This window comes from Labrus bergylta, chromosome 1 (genome assembly GCF_963930695.1).
Source record: "Labrus bergylta chromosome 1, fLabBer1.1, whole genome shotgun sequence".
Lineage (NCBI taxonomy): Eukaryota > Metazoa > Chordata > Actinopteri > Labriformes > Labridae > Labrus > Labrus bergylta.
This window is the reverse complement of record NC_089195.1, coordinates 5,779,774-5,797,533: the sequence shown is the minus strand read 5'-3', so window position 1 is coordinate 5,797,533 and position 17,760 is coordinate 5,779,774. Positions and strand designations below refer to the sequence as shown.

The window sequence follows — 17,760 nt, the reverse complement described above, 5'->3', positions numbered from 1 at the left end:
GAGTTTGTTTAACACATATCTGACAACATACATGGCTTGCTGTGCGGTTAACAGACCATCCAACAAGTTGATGCTTCAGTTTTCTTCGGTAAGTGATAAAGTAGTGTTATATTTACTGCTTACTCGTGTTTATATTTACGGACCTAGCTTGTTTAGCGTTAGCTTGTAAACCAGTCGGCTAACTGTGTAGCTCATTATTTACATTATTTACATTATTTACATTATTTACATTATTTACGGTCAATGGTTTAGAAATGTTTGTTGTTAAGATGTTGTTGTTGAAAATAGTGAGTTTGTGTGATGTTAGAAGCTAAAGGTTCACCTCGGTGGTTATCTGACGTTATGATGAATGTTATACTCCACGATACGTAAATGTGGACATTAAAAAACAAACTTTGTGTAGTAATTATCCGTCAGTAACATAAACTGAACTGAACCTAATCTGCTGTGTAGGTTATAGAGGATGACATTAACGTTACATGGTTGATGTAGTGTCTTAAGGTTTGAGCAAACTATTAACAAATAAAAAAAACTTCACTTTGTAAGAGCATCTGTAACCATTAAGAACTATATTAATAACCATATTAATTTTCACTGAACTCATACACAGAATATAGCTGTAGAAATATAAAATATAAATAACATATGGAATGAAAATAAGATATAAAGCACATAGATATAAAGTATAAGAAATAGTTTGAAGAATACAGCCATGTACTGAGCTCATGTTAATAATAAATGAGTTACTGTATGTTCTGTACTAAAGCACAGAGAGTTGGGACCTGTTAATGATTGAAATAATTCAGGTTATATTTGTTTCATGTTAAGATGAAGTACTATCCACAATAAACTGCTTAATTTTTCCTCACAAAATCTGAGACAATTTGATGTGGAATATCATTGTGTGAGTGAGAGAGCTGAAAACAGCATGATTACAATAATGTTTATCTTCTTAACTTTGAATAGATGTTGATTACCTGAATACTGGACCTTTGTTGTCTGGGTAGTACACTGTTGAATTTATAAATGTGCTCTTACACACAGATGAATACAGAAAAATAGATGAGAACAAAAAAAATGATTTAATGAATAACTGATTTTTTCTCTCTTTCTTTGCCATCCTGAAGACCCCTCACTAAAAGTCCATGTTCTCCTGGATCCATGTCACATGCTCAAGCTTCTTCTGAATGACTTTTCAACAGTTGAAGTTCTGGTGAGAGAAGATGGCCAGCAGATAAGACAGCAGTACATGAAGGAGCTCCACAAGCTTCAGGAGGAGGGGGAGGGTTTGCACCTTGGAAGACTGTATTCATGCTGTTCAAATAAAACTAGATCTCCTCCAAACAACTTGCAATCAAACTATTTTCTTCCCATTTTAAAACCCTTTGTCCAGTTTAGATGGGAGAAGTTGATATTATGTGATATTGATCTGGGAAGACTACATTTCTAAATCATTTTTAACTGTGTTTTTATTCACAAGTTATTGATCTTATTTACTCTCCACGTATCTTGATTTAAGAATGGGGCTGTGTTTAAGGGCAAATTTTTGCAATGACTCTGTTCCATCCCACTTTCAGAAATGAACTACATTAGTATTTATCAAAAGAATAAGAAGTTGTGTAAAAGTAGACTTCCTTCCCTAAGCTATTGAGTTGAGCATTAATCTGAAATGTATACTCATAAGTAGACATAAAGGAGTGCATTTATATAGAAATATTTATTTAATCTGAAAAACAACATTAAAAAAGTCTGTTTTTACAGCAGAGATGAACATGTTTACAGCTTGGTACAAAACAAACAAATAGGTGTGATTAGCTCATGTCTCGATGGACACACACTGTACGGGGGGGTGAATGTTTTGATGACTCATCAGTTTTGATTTGATGAAGGATAAGAATTATTCACAATAAGGTGTGTAGCTGACCAGCTTGACAGGTGGGCGCGGTGTAACGGTTTGTCAAAAGGCTTAAAACCCGTCTCAGCTCTCAGTCTGTGGGTGACATCACTCAGGCCATCCGGGGGAGACCTCCCTCACAGCAAGCTGTTGAAGAGAAGCAACCGAAGTCCACCCCAGAAGAACCAACAAATACAGATGTTGTTGAAGCTCAGGTTTCTTCCTCTGTCTCTGCAGCTCTCTGGGCACCTCGACGGACCAGTCACCCATAATCCACACTGTGTCTATAGGAGAAATACAAAGGTGTTCAATTAATGCCTCAGACAAGACAAAATGTACAGTTAACTACATGTGACAGCTCAGGGTGTTTTTTTGTTATGAGCCACATCTGCAGGAATAATATTGAACAAGGTAGCTGCAACTCATCATAATAGATGCCAGTCTTAAACACTATTTTTTCTAATACTTAAAGTTTTTGGTGTGAAGCTGATACTGTCCACAGACTCCATGACTTCACGGGGTTCAATAGAAAACAAATGTCTTATAATAAATACTAAATAATTATTTTTCAATTGTCATGTTCACCTCATCGCATCAGTAGATATAAGACACAGACATTCCTCGTTGTCAGAACAGTAACATGAACTGTATGCTTTGTAATATTGATTTCTTCTGGAAGTCTCATATTTATTTACAGTTTATAGATAAAACTTTGTTAATGTATTTCTCTGCTAACACTGACAAAGTCTAACTTCTCTAACAAATAACTCATAAACATAATTGTATATTTAAAAAAGTGTAGTTTTAAGACTTTAATTAAATATTTGTGTTGAATATAATTCGTTTTAACTGTGTTGTAGAAAAGTTAAATGTTAACTTACTGTTTGTAGAGTTTTCTCAGGATGAGCAGGAATAGTTGATGATAGCAGCCTAGCTGTTAGCTATGCTGTCAAGTGGACTGCTAACGGTGAGCTGAATGGGCGGAGCTAAGTCCCGCCGGTCCCGCCTTACTGCTGTTGCTAGGTTGATCCGAAGTTAGGTTGAGACTGCAAATCCAATATGGATGCGGCCGTCGATTGGACTCATTTTCTGTCACAGACGGGTCAGGGTTCGTCCAGTAATATTTACAGTCTATGGGTAGGCCTCAATACCAGTGTTTTAATAAAATGGGACTTGGATGATATTTGATGACAATTATCCTTGCTGTAGATAAAGCAGGATATGTATTTTTGATGTGTTAAGTAATTTTCTGTGGTTGAAAAGCCATTGAAACGTTGATTTTTAGTTATGATTTCAACGTTGTTTCAATATTAATGAAGGGGGCAAAAGTGACGTTGATACAACATCAGATTTCAATGTTGATTCAACGATATTAACGTTGACACATTAACGTTAATTAAACGTTGTTTTAATGTGACTTTTATAGTTGTTACAGCGTTTAATGTTAATACAGGTGTTTTACTATATTGTAGTTTGTGTAGTGAAATATATCAATTACATTCACTGCATCATAACAAGGGTATTATTATAATCAGAGATGTTGCTGTGACACTATGGTTGTGAGGAGTGTAGTTCTTTTCCATGTTTCTTCTTAAAAGCTTTATATGTGATTTTTTGATCCAGCAGATGTCGCCCTTGAGCACCAGAATGAAACCAAAACAACTTGTGCTGCATTGCTGTGTTAGCATGCTAATGATAGTGATCTTTATTATGCTCGTATCTTCACACTGCATGTAAATTTACCTGAAATGAGCGTGATCTAGAAACACAGTTAAGCAGTGAGTACAGTATGTTATTCTTCTTTTCTCTAGTCCCTCAATTAAACAACTTTTATACACGAGGGGAGGAGCCAGCCGGCCAACAAACTGAAAATATAACTCTGAAAACATCACAGACAGTGGGACTCTGGTGTTACACCCATTGTAGACAGTCATGACTCACAGAGTTATTTTCAGAGGATATACTTGATTTATATTATATTTAAGTGTGAAAAATCATATAAAGCCTTTAAAAAGAGGTTGCTATCATACCAACTTGTGTGTTCTACATGAGCATACACCATCGTTTCACACTCAGGTAGCTCATGGTAAGTCTACCTTGGATAGTTAACTTATGATATACTTAATTCGTGCTTGCTTGAACCACACTGTTGAGCCCTATAGTATGAGCACTTACAGAGGCTGCCTGATGCCAGACCCTGGTAAATGTAAATGTATACAGTGGGGCCTGCACAATGACATTTCAACGTATGCACAAGGACGATTACAGAGTGATAAAGGAACAGCACACCAACACTTTACAGCCTACAACACCAAAACTCGGATAAAACACAAAGCCAGACAACTTCCACCAGCTAAATATTGGGAGCAGTGTACAAGTATTAAGGGGGGGGGGGGATTTGAAATATCAAAGCATGATTTTTATGCTGTATTAGTAGAGCATAATAATGAAACTTATTATTAATTAATTATTAATTATCTGTGTGTGTTATTTTAATAAAAGGTTTCGAAGCCGTTACGTTAACCGTGAGAAAATCTCGTAAAGGTACATTACAGATTGGACGAAAAATGCGACTCCGGTGGGACTCGAACCCACAACCTTTGAATCACTCCTCAAGTGTCTGACTAGAAGTCCAATGCGCTATCCATTGCGCCACGGAGCCACCTGTTGCACTTGCTAGCGCTTAGCATATTTAACCTTGTTATATGAAGTCAATCAGCTACTGGCTAGAGTTATGATAAGAGTTTTGATATTTAAACCACGACTTTATATCACGGCGTCACAATTGTTCACTAAGCCGTCAAAGAAGTTGGCAACCGAACACCTCCTTTCCGTTCGAGCCACTTATTTAAATATTATATGGATGGTTGTGGTTGCTTATTTTTTTAAATGTTTAGCGGTGTGTGTCGGTCTCTTTTACTTGCCTTTTGATGACTGAAGCTCCAGGATAGAAGCTGAAAACTGAAGCGTATTCTTTTGATAACACTCACTGTGTCAAGCAGTAAACGCAAACCCGTGACGACTTCCTCTTTGGCTGTGTATGCCTTCAAAATAAAAGCACAAATGTGTGAACGCGTCAACTATTAAAAGTCATCTTTACTTGTTGGCCTTGATTTTTTCTTTCTCTGCAAAGGAAAACTGCAGGGAGATAATACATTGAAGAGACACCAAAGAGACATATTCAAGATGGATTCGAACCAGCGCCGACAGAACAAAGACTTAATGTTGAACGATCATGTGGCGCCCCCTATCGTCCTAATTCATCCATCACTCCATCTGTTTAGTGTAGAGATTAAGTAAAAACAAATATACTCCACTTCGGCTGTAACATTAAACTGGCTTTATATCTAAAAGGTCTCTGCTATGATTTTAGAGTGACACAGTAAGTAGACATAGCATAGCTTAGACACAGATTGACACACAATAGGCCTACATCATTTAATTAAACAGTGAATTAGTTTAAAATGTGCCTGCGTAAGAATAGTTAGTAGGCTAAAGAAGGTCTCGTTGATATGCGATGTTTTTTTGTTTTTTTTTTTACTGTTTTTTGTTTGAGTAACTTGATATAGGAGTTTTTGATGCCTGGTCTTATTTTTTGCAGACTGTTGCTGATGGATCTGTTGGAGCAGATATATTTTATCCTGGAAAAACAAACAAACCGGAAGTCGTTGTGGAGATTTCGTTTTTATGACCAAAGGCCAAATTTGTTTCTGGGATTATTATCGTAATTGACTGCCTGACCGTCGCCATTATAAGACTCCCTGAGTGAATCGCACAGTTAACATATTTTTTAATATACATGTTGCGTGTGGTTTATTTGGACGTCCCCGTAATCAGCTAATGGGTTAGGGTTAGGGTTAGGGTTAGGGTTACGCCATAAATGTACGTGTGTTCAAATCATTTTTCCATTTTCGCTCTCAGAAGAGCCCGGATAGCTCAGTCGGTAGAGCATCAGACTTTTAATCTGAGGGTCCAGGGTTCAAGTCCCTGTTCGGGCGTCAGTCTTTTTGTGATCCAGACAAGCTCAACATTGGAGCCCAGTGGTAACAAAACGTCTCTTTTCATCCCACGTCGTCAGATAATTTACTCTGTGAACACTTCTTTGGCGTCTCGTTCAGCGTTTGTTTTCTTCGTGTTAAAGGCTGAATCAGACGGTAATTTGATAAGTAAAAGTAGGCCTATTGAACAGAAGATCGTAGCCTAAAGGTTATAATTTTCCACACGGGTCTCGAACTCGAGCTCTTGTCTCCTTATGGATATTTAGAGAAACCGTGATTAAAATCAAACATGACTTTCACGATGCTACTTATTTGTCAGTAGTCTATTTTGAGGAAGTTGGGAGAAATAATTCCAATCATCAAAAAAGTTACTTTTATTTAGGTATCGTCCTATAGGCCTAAATCTAAGAACCAGAGAAAACATATCTGTGCTTTGGTGTGGTAATTTTCCCCTACCTGTAAATCCACTTTATCTACTTAATGTTAATGGCCTTGTGCACATGCACAGCTAAAGGGGGCACACTATGTGCTCTCTTTGTTTCTTTGTTGGAGAAAAGGTCATCGTTGGCCCCCTGGTCACGTTGTTGCGGGAACAAGCAATAAACTACAGAAAAACTATGTATCCTACGCTTGAGCAAACAAGCCTGTGCTTGTAGGAGTGCAGTTTGCAGCTCTGTTGCTCTCTAGTCAAAGCCAAGCACACTAACAAAACTATAGATGTTGGTACAGTTCTTGGTGTAGGCTACATGATATTACAGCAGATTTAAAAATGTTTTATATCCAGCACACTTTGTTTGTCAGATGGTCTTTAGTTGTAGTTTGGTGTGTTGCCTTGATGACTGAGACGTCCACTCTACAAGCAGAAGACAAACAGTCACGTCAGTCTGCTGGTGAGTACATTTTACTGGTGACATAGTTTACTTGGCAGAGGTGTTTTTTTTTTGTTTTTTTTATAGTGAAGTCTTTTAATAAAAATAAAAAAAGGCTTTTCAATCTTCATATCCTTTTTTGATAAACTGAAATTGCTATGCTACATGATTGAATTAAGATTATATTCCCGAAAGATTAGCCTATACTGACATGATGATTTTGTATATGCACATGAAGTAAATCATTACTCTGACAGGGATCCAAACATAACCTAGTTCATGACTGTGCAGTCTTTGTTAAGTACGGAGTCCTTTTATCACTGTGTAAGACCTAAAACAAAGTTTTTCTTGTTAAAGAGAAAGTAAATACAGGAAGTTGAGGTTCCTGGCCTATTGATTTTTTAAGTACTCATCCTAAACTAGCAAAGTGCCTTTTGTCTCTGCATTTTTCCTGTCCAAAAAACAGAGCACCAGAGAGGACCTCTGTGTATACTGACTGATGATTATAGCAGCCAAACGGACTTGAGTGGATTCCCGAAATGTAAACTTTGAAAACAAAAACACTGGCTCACTTCCTTTTAAACACAACTGAAAAATATTTAGAGATACAATTTCAAGCAAACATGTAACTCAACATTTACTTCTAAACGAGGTAAGTAAATAAAAAATCAGCCTCAAATAAATGAAAAAATATAGGCAGACTGGTATGCATGAATGTATGAGTGCATGTAAAGCATTCCAAACACAAACTTTAACATGTTTTGGTATTTCTTCTGAGGTAGTAACAGAGGCGTTTTTTTTGTTTGTGCATGTCAGACTGTGTGTGTATGTGGACCTTATGTAATGGACTGGGACACCAATATTACAGTGTCCTGGAAACAATAGGAACTGTTAGAACCCTCCCTCTTTTTCAATTGATTTGAGAACTATATTATGACTTTATTCGTATACATCTTTATTTTCGTTAAATATGACTTTATTCTAGAGAGATAACCTCTTCATTCTTTTACAACTTTTTTCTTGAAATAATTAAATTTGAGTAATTCTGACTTCTTTCAATATTAAGACTTTATTCTTGCAATTATACACTTTTCTTCTCGTACAACATTGTTTTTCTCGAAATAGTACAACTTTTTAGTCTCTTACACTTTTATTTGTGTGATATAACTTTATTCCCATAATATCAGAAATTTATTCTTAAAATCTCAGATTGAAAAATGCAGCCTTAATGTTTTGAAATGTTTTTTTCCCCATGTATTTCTTTGCCCTTGTAAAGCACTTCAAATTGCATAGCTTCTGAAGACTATATATGAGTAAACTGTCCTTTACTTCTTTGTTCAGCGCATAAGGACGCCAGGCTGGTGGACGGTGCCGGCAAGTGCTCTGGCAGGCTGGAGATGAAGTGTCAAGGAGAGTGGAGAGCTCTGAACATCAGGAACACAGGCAGACAGCACAGTTTCTGGTATGCAGAAGTCGCATGCAAGCAGATGGGTTGTGGCTCTACAGTTTCAATAACACAAAGCACCAACGTGACAAATCTACCAGCATGGGAGGTTGACTTCGTGTGCAAGGGCTCTGAGTCCACCCTGAAGGAGTGCAGAAATCACAGAACACGAGGTATGCAGAGGAGAGTAAACTCTACCTACAGTCTGCAGGTGATCTGCTCAGGTAAAACAAACACGTGTTTAAAATCATTTGGTATGTCAGTTATGTCAAACATTTTAAATGTATCATTACCTTTTAATTTACATTCTTTTTTTAGACAAAGTTCTTCCCAAAATCTTATCACAGTTTATTTGTAATACCTTTCAGAGACCTGTAAGGGTACTGAAAACATTTGTATTAAGCCTTTTAACATTGTGAGTCTGCAACAGCGCTGTAACAAAGCTCTCTGCCCTCACTATGCCTTTGTGCTATAATGTTAGCCCCTTTTTACATTGCCAGTTCAAGGCAGGAGTTTTAAGCCCCTGTTACATCTCTGCATGCCGCTGCATCTTATTCTTCTCTTTGTTTTCAGAGTCTTTGAGGCTTGTCGGGGATTCAGAAATCTGCTCAGGAGGTGCAGAGGTGAAGTCTGACCAGGGTTGGGATTCAGTGTGTGAGGACAGCTTCGACTCTGAGACTCAAAAGATGTTCTGCAGGGAGCTTGGCTGTGGTCCTCCACAGAACTTTCGTCGGAGGTCACCAAAAATAAATCCCTCCTTATTCAAACAGTTCCAGTGTAAAGGCAACGAGTCCCGTCTGGAGGACTGTGTCAGTTTCATGAAAGAGGAATGCAGACAAGCCGCTGGAATAACATGCTCTAGTATGTATGCACTTATCATCATTTTATCCCCTTTTACAGCATTAATGCAAACGTATAACAGAGGTATCTACACAAAGGGTTGCATGTGTAGGCTACCTACAAACTCTTGATATTGATAGCAAAGCCCTGACAGCTGAACTTTGATGACATATAATGTGTGTATTTTACTTCTTTAATCCAAATTTGTCAGCTGACATTGTGAAACTTTGTGAAAGCTTCCATGAAGAAGTACGTGTTAACACTCTTGTCTCTGAGCAGAAGAGACCGATCTGAGGCTAGTGGGAGGAGAGACTCTCTGTCAAGGCACACTGGAGGGAAAGCAGGCTGCAGAGTGGAGGCCTCTGGAGGATGGCTGGAATTCCTTGAAACCAGAACACTTTGCCAAGGTTTGTGGGAAGATGGGATGTGGAGGTTTCATCTCAGTCTCAAGGAACTATCTTCCAGAGCTTCGACCTGTGTGGCTGACTGACTGTGAGACGAGTTCCTCATTTTGTAAGTCATGGAGGGGGACTAGTTCAAACTTAGTCCTGGCTGTGACTTGTGAAGGTAATGGTTAAATGTATCTCTGTGTCTATTTGTCTATCCTTTTGTCCATACTCTATGATAGATCATTATTTACTTTGTTACTATAACAGAACTCAGAGCAATATGGCAAATGAAGGTAACGTGATTATAACTCCAACTCTATATACCCTATTATTTTACCCCAGACTGAATGAAGTATGCTCAGCCTTTTGGTTTCCAAAGTCAAGCCAAAGCCGATAAAACTAGTACTTTTTTAATGGCCACCAGGGGGAAGTTCCTCTGGTTTTAAAAACAAGTCTGATTATATAAGTCTATGAGATAATGAGCCTACTACGTACATGATGTATTATTTTACCTCACAGTTTCCTCATCAGTAATTGGTTTCCATCGCTATCTTTAAATCTTCTGAAATCTTCTGAAAAGCCTGATGTTCACTTAGTAAACGATTGTCTGATTTTTAGTAAAACGGACCGTGAAGTAGATTATACTTTACATGGGGCGGCTGTGGCTCAGCTGGTAGAGTCGTCGTTCGTTCGATCCCCAGCTCCTGCAGCAACATGTCCAACGTGCCCTTAGGCAAGACACGCTCCAGCTGCTTCATCGGCGGCATGTGAATCTCTACGAATAAAGCACCTTAGCATAACTTGTACATTGTTGTTAGGCAGATCATAGGATGGATAGAGTTCTGGATCAGTGACAATGTTTCCTGCCTCCACATCATAAAACCTCCGCTCTAGCGGTGCATTGGTTATAAAGACTAGTCAATCAGCTGTGACTGCTGCAGTCATTCTTTAGATTAAAAAGCGAGTTGCGTATCTTCTAATCGATGGAAATATGATCAATCTCACACTAACCTTGTTAGCTTTCTCTTGTCATTTATTGTTTGTACCTGCACTCATTAGTATATTATTGATTTCTGCTTTTCTATTAGACCAGTGGTGAGTTTAAGTTTGGTTTCCAATTCATTTAATTACTGTTTAAACTAATGGGTGTGATCTGCTTTTAATTTCAAAACCTTATGTTTACAAGGTTAAAGGATTTGTTTTTTGTAATCCAGGTTACAGTTAAAGACGACTGTGTTTAACTGATGATGATGAGCTGATTTAGAACTGCTCTGTTAACAGTGAAGACGTCTTCCACTTGACTTCCCCCTTCCTCCACAGAGGATACGACGCTCGTGAAAGGACCCAACAGATGCTCAGGAAAACTACAAGTGAGGTCCGGTCAGTCGTGGCATCCAGTATGTTATTCTTTCTTCAGCTTGGAGGCGGCACTCGTTACCTGTAGAGACCTGAAGTGTGGTTTCCCTGAGAACGACAGGAGTATTAACTTCACCAGAAGTCCTGTGTTCAACTGTGCAGGAACAGAGAAGCATCTGAGGGATTGTCCCTCCACGCCGATCAGCGCCACGGAGGAGATGCTGCAGGAATGTGATGAAGTCTCCTTGACCTGCACAGGTAATAATCAAGGTTCTTTTTTATTACTCTGTATTTTGCTAAAACAGAAGGAATAAAATAAGACAAAAATGTAAACAACTAATAGTTAATACGTGGATTATTTGATATTGTGCCCTTGCAACAATAGGCAAATTTACAAATGTTAAGCAGGACATTGGATTAGAGGTTGTTATTGTTTTTATTGGGATGAAATGCTCTTTATGACTTGTTGCAAGAAGGAAGCTGGTTTATAGACAATATTATCCTATTAAAAGATTTTACAAAAAATTTATAGTTTGCACTCAGGGGCCCTGGATTTTAGTGTGGAAAGAGTTCTTGTTTCCTTTCATAGCACTGTAATCCAAATAGTATTGACCAATCACATGTCACATATTAGGTGTATGCAGGAAAGCCGTCTGTATGGAAAGTCAGAATGTCAGTAATCAGACGATGATTTATTTCTCTCTATAAAGCAAGTGCAGCTAACAATCCGTGCTAGATCAAAAGTTTTAACTTGAGCCACAGCTCTGCTTGACGCTGTGTCATGAAAGCAATCAGCGTTTAGGTTTCCTTTAGGTCAGAAATGATCGATTCCAGCCTCCAGTCAACAAACAAATGCTTTCTTTTCTTCTCCTCTTGAGGGCAGACCTGACAAAGCATGCATTTTAATTTTTTTAGAAATCTGCATCATGATGTTATTTCAGCAAACTTAAGAACCATTAAATGAAAGTAAATCACATTTTCTTGGCCCTCATAACGCTGAAATAAGCAAAGAGTGAAGCCTCTGTGAAAATGACTAGAAATAGTTCAAATGAATCTTTGCACGAACAGAGAAATCGGCAATTCTATGGGGGATGCACTGAACCAGGAAAATGACCAGTTATTGTACAGCCGTAACTTGAGGGCTGAATTTTGCTTTGCTTTCGATCGGAGCACATTAAATAGTTCTCAAGTTGCTCATTGGACTGTAAACATTGCAGCACAGATATTTAAGTATGCCCATCGTTCCCGGAAGAATGTTTCGTCGTGAGTCAAAAGCCAATGAAACCTCACGATCAGTTAGAAAAAAACCTGCCTGTCCCAGACAATGACTGTACAGACTCGGTCTCCAAATGTCAGCGCCCATCATGGGACCTCTGTGTGGCTCTGTGAATGTGGAGAACATCTGAGCTGTTGAAGAAGAAAAATCAAATACAAATCTGATGCTATGTCAAATATTGTTTTCATCAGGTAAGAACACAGTCTTTGTGCATTATTTGCAAATAATCTAAGTTGTCTTGTTTTTCTTCTTTTTTAGAACTTCCACCAGCACCATACATCAACATTCACAATGTGCAAGGATCAGAATTTGTGTCTACATATCCGCCAAAGGTTTTCAAGGGCCATCGCTTTGCCATCTCTTGCACCGTGGATTCACCTTACAGCGTCCTTTCCATCCGCCTGAAATCTCACATTGGCACTGATCACCCCAACGAGTGGATCCAGTCACCTCACGACAAGAAAGCCGTCTTCATCTTTCCTGTTGCTGAGGATGCACACCAGGGAACCTACCAGTGCGATTACAACTTAAATTTCAGTTCAGACATTTTCTCACAGCCGAAGTTTATCTCCGTTCAAGTGGAAGGTAAAAACCTCCATTTTATCAGTGCAGCATATTAGTGTCCAGTTCGTTTCCATGGAGGCAGTGGAGGGTAGTATAAATAAATAAAAAAGAAAATAAATCTGTAAAGTATTTGGAAAAGACAGGAGGAGTTTATCTAGGACTTAATTAATGGATACAAAGATTAGTACGTGTAAAGAGAGTATGGGAATTAATGTGAATTCAAACTTTGATATAAAGAGAAAACAAATATTACGGGATAACTGTATGGCTGTTTTCAAAACCACATACTATACTACTAGTACATACTGATTTGGCCAAAATGCAGTATGCAGAATGCAGTATGCGAACAACTGCGAGATCCGCAGTATGCCAAAAATACCAGGATGTCATACTGATTCTGGAAAAATGTACAGTATGCATCAGACCAGTCTATCTCGCGTACTGTTTCCCACAATGCAAAGTGCCAGGTCAGAGATCAAAATGCCAGAGTGCAGCTGTTTGAACTTGTCGGTGGCGGTGACTGAATATCTTGCCACATTATGAACCAATAACAAATATGACATGTTCATATATTTAGTCTTACCACCTCAGATTTTCCTGCTTTGTAGACTGTACAGTGCCACAGCTGGACCAGCAGCTGCAGTTACAGGGTCCTTGGCTCGCTCTATTATTACATATTATTCACAGCTGAGTAAAAGTTAAACCTGAATGTCTGAAAAGTATACTACAACTTTAATAGCATGCCAATCATATTTCAACCCAGGGCATTGTGTATAAATGACAGAAGATATGAGAGATTGTTTTATTTTAATTATGTTAATTACCTCCAGATGGGCTGTTGTTTATTTCAGCATTCCTGGACCGGAAACCAGTTTAACCGTGCCGAGCTTACTGCAAAATAACCCACGACTGGCAGTCATACTACATACTACTGTTGAACTCAGTATGCAGTATACACTATATATACAATATACTGCATACTGATTTAGATAGTAGTATGCGGTTTCGAAAACTGTGTTTTCTGCTAATGTATTATTTTATTTATTAACTACGCTGTAAATCAACCGGCTTTTGGCAAGTCGTCATTGTGAAATAAGGAATTGAAAAAACAAGATAAATGATTTATTTTAAAGAAGGCATATATTTAAATGTTCTGTCAAAACTTGTTAACATCTGTTTGTAAAAAAAGTTCTTAATGTTCCCACAAGATAATTATGTGAGATATTATTGTGACTGATGATTGATTCACAGAGCTGAACAACGTCCGGCTGGTGAATGAGGAGACGGAGTGTGCTGGTAGACTGGAGCTGGAGGACGAGGGCGAGTGGAGGCCCGTGAGCCATCGTCACTCCTGGAGTCTGAAGGAGGCGGCTGTGGTGTGCAGGCAGCTCGACTGCGGCTCCGCTGTCTCCACCCGCAGAGTGGAGCGATCCGCTGGACTTCAGCACGCGTGGCGCTTTTATTCTGACTGCGACGGCTCTGAACGTGCTCTGACGGACTGTGGGACGGTGAAGAAGTGGCCGTCCTCTTCCGCTGTCCAAGTCGTCTGTTCAGGTGAGAAACACTCAGCTGATGATGAAACTGAAATATAGCATTAACAAGACTTCTGTTGTTACAAATGTTAGTGGGTTTACAACTCTTAAAAAACAGGCGCTGCTTCATAACACGTTTGGAACGCACTTTTAAACTCTTCAATCTTTTGCCCTTCTGCATTATACAAACATTTTAATCAGCTCTGCTCACATCTCTAATGTTTCTGCATCTTTTTTTTTTCCTGCAGGAATCCTCCTTCAACCGAACATTTCTCTCTTCTATACGATGCGTGAATTGTCAGACTATCAGCCGCGGAACATTTTGCTTTCCAAAGGCCACGGCTTCAGCGTCACCTGCTCTGTGAAGCCACAATACCCCGGAGGCTACTTCAGCATCCGCTTCAACCAAGCTATCAGCATCTCCCAACCAGCTGTCAATCACACGGCACACTTCATGTTTCCAGCAGCAGACGAGGCTCACACAGGGACCTACAGCTGTGTTTATGTAAACTTTGTCTTCAGTCACAACTTCTCTTCTGAGAGTCAGAGCTTATCCGTCAAGGTGGAAGGTAGATCATCCCGTTAATGTTAACATATTTATTTAACTTGTGTTATTTGTCTGAACTAACCTCTGTGTTTTCTAGCAGAGTTCCTGGAGGTGAAGTTGGTTGATGGCGTGCTCAGAGAGGATGACAGCGAGTTCTGTGCCGGCAGACTGTTTGTGAAATACTTGAACTCGCTTCTGCTCCTGAGCGCAGAGACGACAGTGTGGGACATGAAACATGCGTCTTTGGTGTGCAGACAGCTCGGCTGCGGCTCTGCAATTTCAACCAAAGACATCAAACTTCCCAAAAAAGAATTGATGGCACGTTTCTTCTCCGACTGTGATGGATCTGAGTCTGCGCTGCTGGGCTGTGGGACTGTGCTGCCGTGGTTTTCGTCCTCTGCTGTTGAGCTGGTCTGCACAGGTGAGACATTAAAGACTCCCAAGTTTTAGTTGTTTTACACCAACCCTAGACTGCATAGAAGAAGTAGACGTTGCCTCTTTGTTTTTCAAAAGTGAAGTCGATGTGTATTTACATTATCAGTTTTCTTTCTATTAGCCAGCGAGGTCAGGACTAACTTCTTGTTAAAGGGTGATTGATAACTAAATGAACATTTCACTCTGATCATTGATTCTGTTGATTAATGAGCCGGAAAACACGTGTCTGTTTCTGCTGCCTTGCTGTGTGTGTTACTCTTACAGTCCCTGTAGGAAGTTACAATCTGCTAAGATTGTAGCAAATCTTAGAAAATTGAATTGAATCAACCAATCAGGTGTCTTTTGTGTATATGAGTTATATTAGGCTACTTCATGCAATATATGACAAAATGATTCTCTCAATTTCTTTACTTTTTTCCAAGGTGATGATACGGTCCGGGCAGATTGGGGTTCCTAGGGCGCTAAAATAGCTGAAGCCTTTGTCCTGGTACTTTATAATAACTTTTTTTTTTTTTTTTTGCTGAATCTCTTCAGGCCATCAGGGCGGAGCAGACAAGAACTGAGGATATGAAGGTGGACGGCAAAAACCTGAGTGCTACCTGAATGTACCCTGCAGAGAGGAAAAGGCATCAAGATGCTAACAATCTATATAACGTTACTGTTTTAACAGAATTATATCTTTAACTTGTGCAGGGATAAAAAAATATATATATATACTCTACCGGTCAAAAGTTTTAGAACACCCCAATTTTTCCAGTTTTTTATTGAAATTCAAGCAGTTCAAGCACAATGAATAGCTTGAAATGGTAACAAAGGTAAGTGGTGAACTGCCAGAGGTTTAAAAAAACAGTAAGGTTACCCTAAACTGAAAATTAATGTACATTTCAGAATTATACAAATTGGTTAACAATGGAGGTTGATCAAGCCTTGGAAGTTGGTGCTACCAATTCCTACAGGTGTCCCAACTTCCCTTTATTACTTACAACCCCCCCTGTATGCATAAAAGGAGTGTTGGAACACACTGTGGTACTATACCCTCGTGAGCATTATTTGAACATTATTGTTCTTCAGAAAGTTGTGTGTTGCTATAAAAATTGCAAGAAAAAGGCAATTAACAATGGAAGATAGACAAACCATCATGACACTTAAATGACATGTGTGTCAGTGAGTACAGTTTCCTTCACCATCCAGAGGCATGCAGAAACTGAGAGAAACTCTGACAGGAAGAGGTCTGGCAGACCCAAAGACACAACAGAATCAGAAGACAAGTTTCTGAGAGTCAACAGCTTGCTTGATAGGCGGCTATCAGTGCAACAGTAGTCAATGATGGTCGTAGTAAGCAAGCCTCAGTTTCAACTGTGAAGAGAAGACTTCAAGCTGCAGGTTTGACAGGTCGAGTTGCAGCAAGAAAGCCATTGCTGAGATGTCAGAATAAGAAAACGTGGCTTGCTTGGGCCATGAAACACCGCCAATGGACCACTGAAGACTGGAAGGTGTTATGAACTGAATTTCAAAATTTGAAATCTTCGGTTCATCATGCAGGATTTTTGAACGCCGTTGAGTAGGCGAAAGGATGGTTCCTCAGTGTGTGACATCATCAGTCAAACATGGAGGAGGAAGTGTAATGGTCTGGGGCTTTTTTGCTGGTTCCAGGGTTGGTAACTTGTACAGAGTGAGAGGCTCCCTGAACCAAAACGGCTACCAAAGCATTCTGCAGCACCATGCAGTACCCTCTGGAATGCGCCTAGTTGGTCAGGTCTTCATCCTGAAGCAAGATAATGACCCAAAACATAACTCCAAGCTATGCCACAACTACCTAACTAAGAAAAAAGAACAAGATGGTAAGCTTAAAAACATGGAGTGGCCAGCAGTCTCCAGATTTAAACCCCATCGAGCTGGTTTGGGATGAACTGGACAGAAGAGTGAAAGCAAAGCAACCAACAAGTGCCACACATTTATGGGAACTTCTGCAACAGATTTGGAAAGAACTTTCTGAAGAATATCTGATTTCCATTGTTGAAAGAATGCCACGAGTGTGTCCAGCTGTTATACCTGCCAAAAGGTGGCTACTTTGATGAGTCAAAAGTTTAGAACATATTTTGGTTTATAAATCGATTCCATGATTTATTTTTTAATTTGAATTGTTTACTTGTTCTATGCTTTCATTTCAGAGTAAAATTAGACATTAAACTGCATAATTTTCAATGAAAAACTAGAAAAATCAGGGTGTTCAAAGACTTTTGACCAGTAGTGTATATGTCAGTCAAAATGGAACTGTTCTCGTTTGTTTTCATGTGGAACAAATGTTCTTAAATATGTTGTGCAATCAATCTAACTTGATGGTTTTTGTGCTAGTTGTAATTTGTGTAGTACCGGTACTTTTTTGTTCGCCTGTGATGTTTACATAAATGTATAACCTAATTGAAGCACCAATATTATTATTAGTGTTTTTATGTGGTAGTTGTGGTAGAAGATTTAAAAAAGTCACATACTGCATTTTTTGTAATCAGTCTCTTTCTTTCATACAATCATAAAAAAAACGAAATTAGAAACTGCCGTATTTATCTTAAATCATATGGATTTCCCTTTTCAGTTGACATAAGTGCAGACAGGAAG

The 17,760-nt window shown here is 38.9% G+C and overlaps 1 protein-coding gene, 1 long non-coding RNA gene and 2 other non-coding genes across 5 annotated transcripts; 2 read left to right on the top strand and 2 right to left on the bottom strand.

Moving 5' to 3' along the window:
• Positions 1–1,702: 1,702 nt before the first annotated feature.
• On the bottom strand, positions 1,703–4,134 carry LOC136178174 (uncharacterized). Its single transcript, XR_010665640.1, has 2 exons — positions 2,776–4,134; positions 1,703–2,178 (listed from the first exon to the last, which is right to left on the bottom strand). It is a non-coding gene; the product is annotated as an uncharacterized lncRNA (long non-coding RNA).
• A 330-nt stretch (positions 4,135–4,464) lies between these two features.
• On the bottom strand, positions 4,465–4,556 carry trnar-ucu (transfer RNA arginine (anticodon UCU)). The gene is given in 2 exon segments: positions 4,465–4,500; positions 4,520–4,556. It is a non-coding gene; the product is annotated as a tRNA-Arg (tRNA).
• A 1,263-nt stretch (positions 4,557–5,819) lies between these two features.
• On the top strand, positions 5,820–5,892 carry trnak-uuu (transfer RNA lysine (anticodon UUU)). The gene has a single exon. It is a non-coding gene; the product is annotated as a tRNA-Lys (tRNA).
• Positions 5,893–6,445: 553 nt separating this feature from the next.
• On the top strand, positions 6,446–17,640 carry LOC114918072 (scavenger receptor cysteine-rich type 1 protein M130-like). Of its 2 annotated transcripts, none has more exons than XM_065949876.1 (10): positions 6,446–6,782; positions 8,103–8,429; positions 8,779–9,066; positions 9,325–9,612; positions 10,755–11,048; positions 12,325–12,651; positions 13,882–14,184; positions 14,411–14,731; positions 14,807–15,130; positions 15,679–17,640. In XM_065949876.1, the coding sequence occupies exons 1-10, from the start codon at positions 6,662–6,664 to the stop codon at positions 15,705–15,707; spliced, it is 2,622 nt and encodes an 873-aa protein (XP_065805948.1). In that variant the 5' UTR covers positions 6,446–6,661; the 3' UTR covers positions 15,708–17,640. The 2 variants fall into 2 exon arrangements, with proteins under 2 accessions (XP_065805948.1, XP_065805981.1); XM_065949909.1 differs by having other exon boundaries at positions 6,480–6,782; positions 14,810–15,130.
• The last annotated feature ends 120 nt before the right edge of the window (positions 17,641–17,760 follow it).

Excerpts from the sequence above, each read along its gene's own strand:
- LOC114918072 (XM_065949876.1), top strand. The coding sequence starts at position 6,662 with ATGTTTTATATCCAGCACACTTTGTTTGTCAGATGGTCTTTAGTTGTA. Across the intron at positions 8,430-8,778 it reads TCTGCAGGTGATCTGCTCAG|AGTCTTTGAGGCTTGTCGGG; the intron begins GTAAAACAAACA and ends CTTTGTTTTCAG. Across the intron at positions 9,067-9,324 it reads CGCTGGAATAACATGCTCTA|AAGAGACCGATCTGAGGCTA; the intron begins GTATGTATGCAC and ends GTCTCTGAGCAG.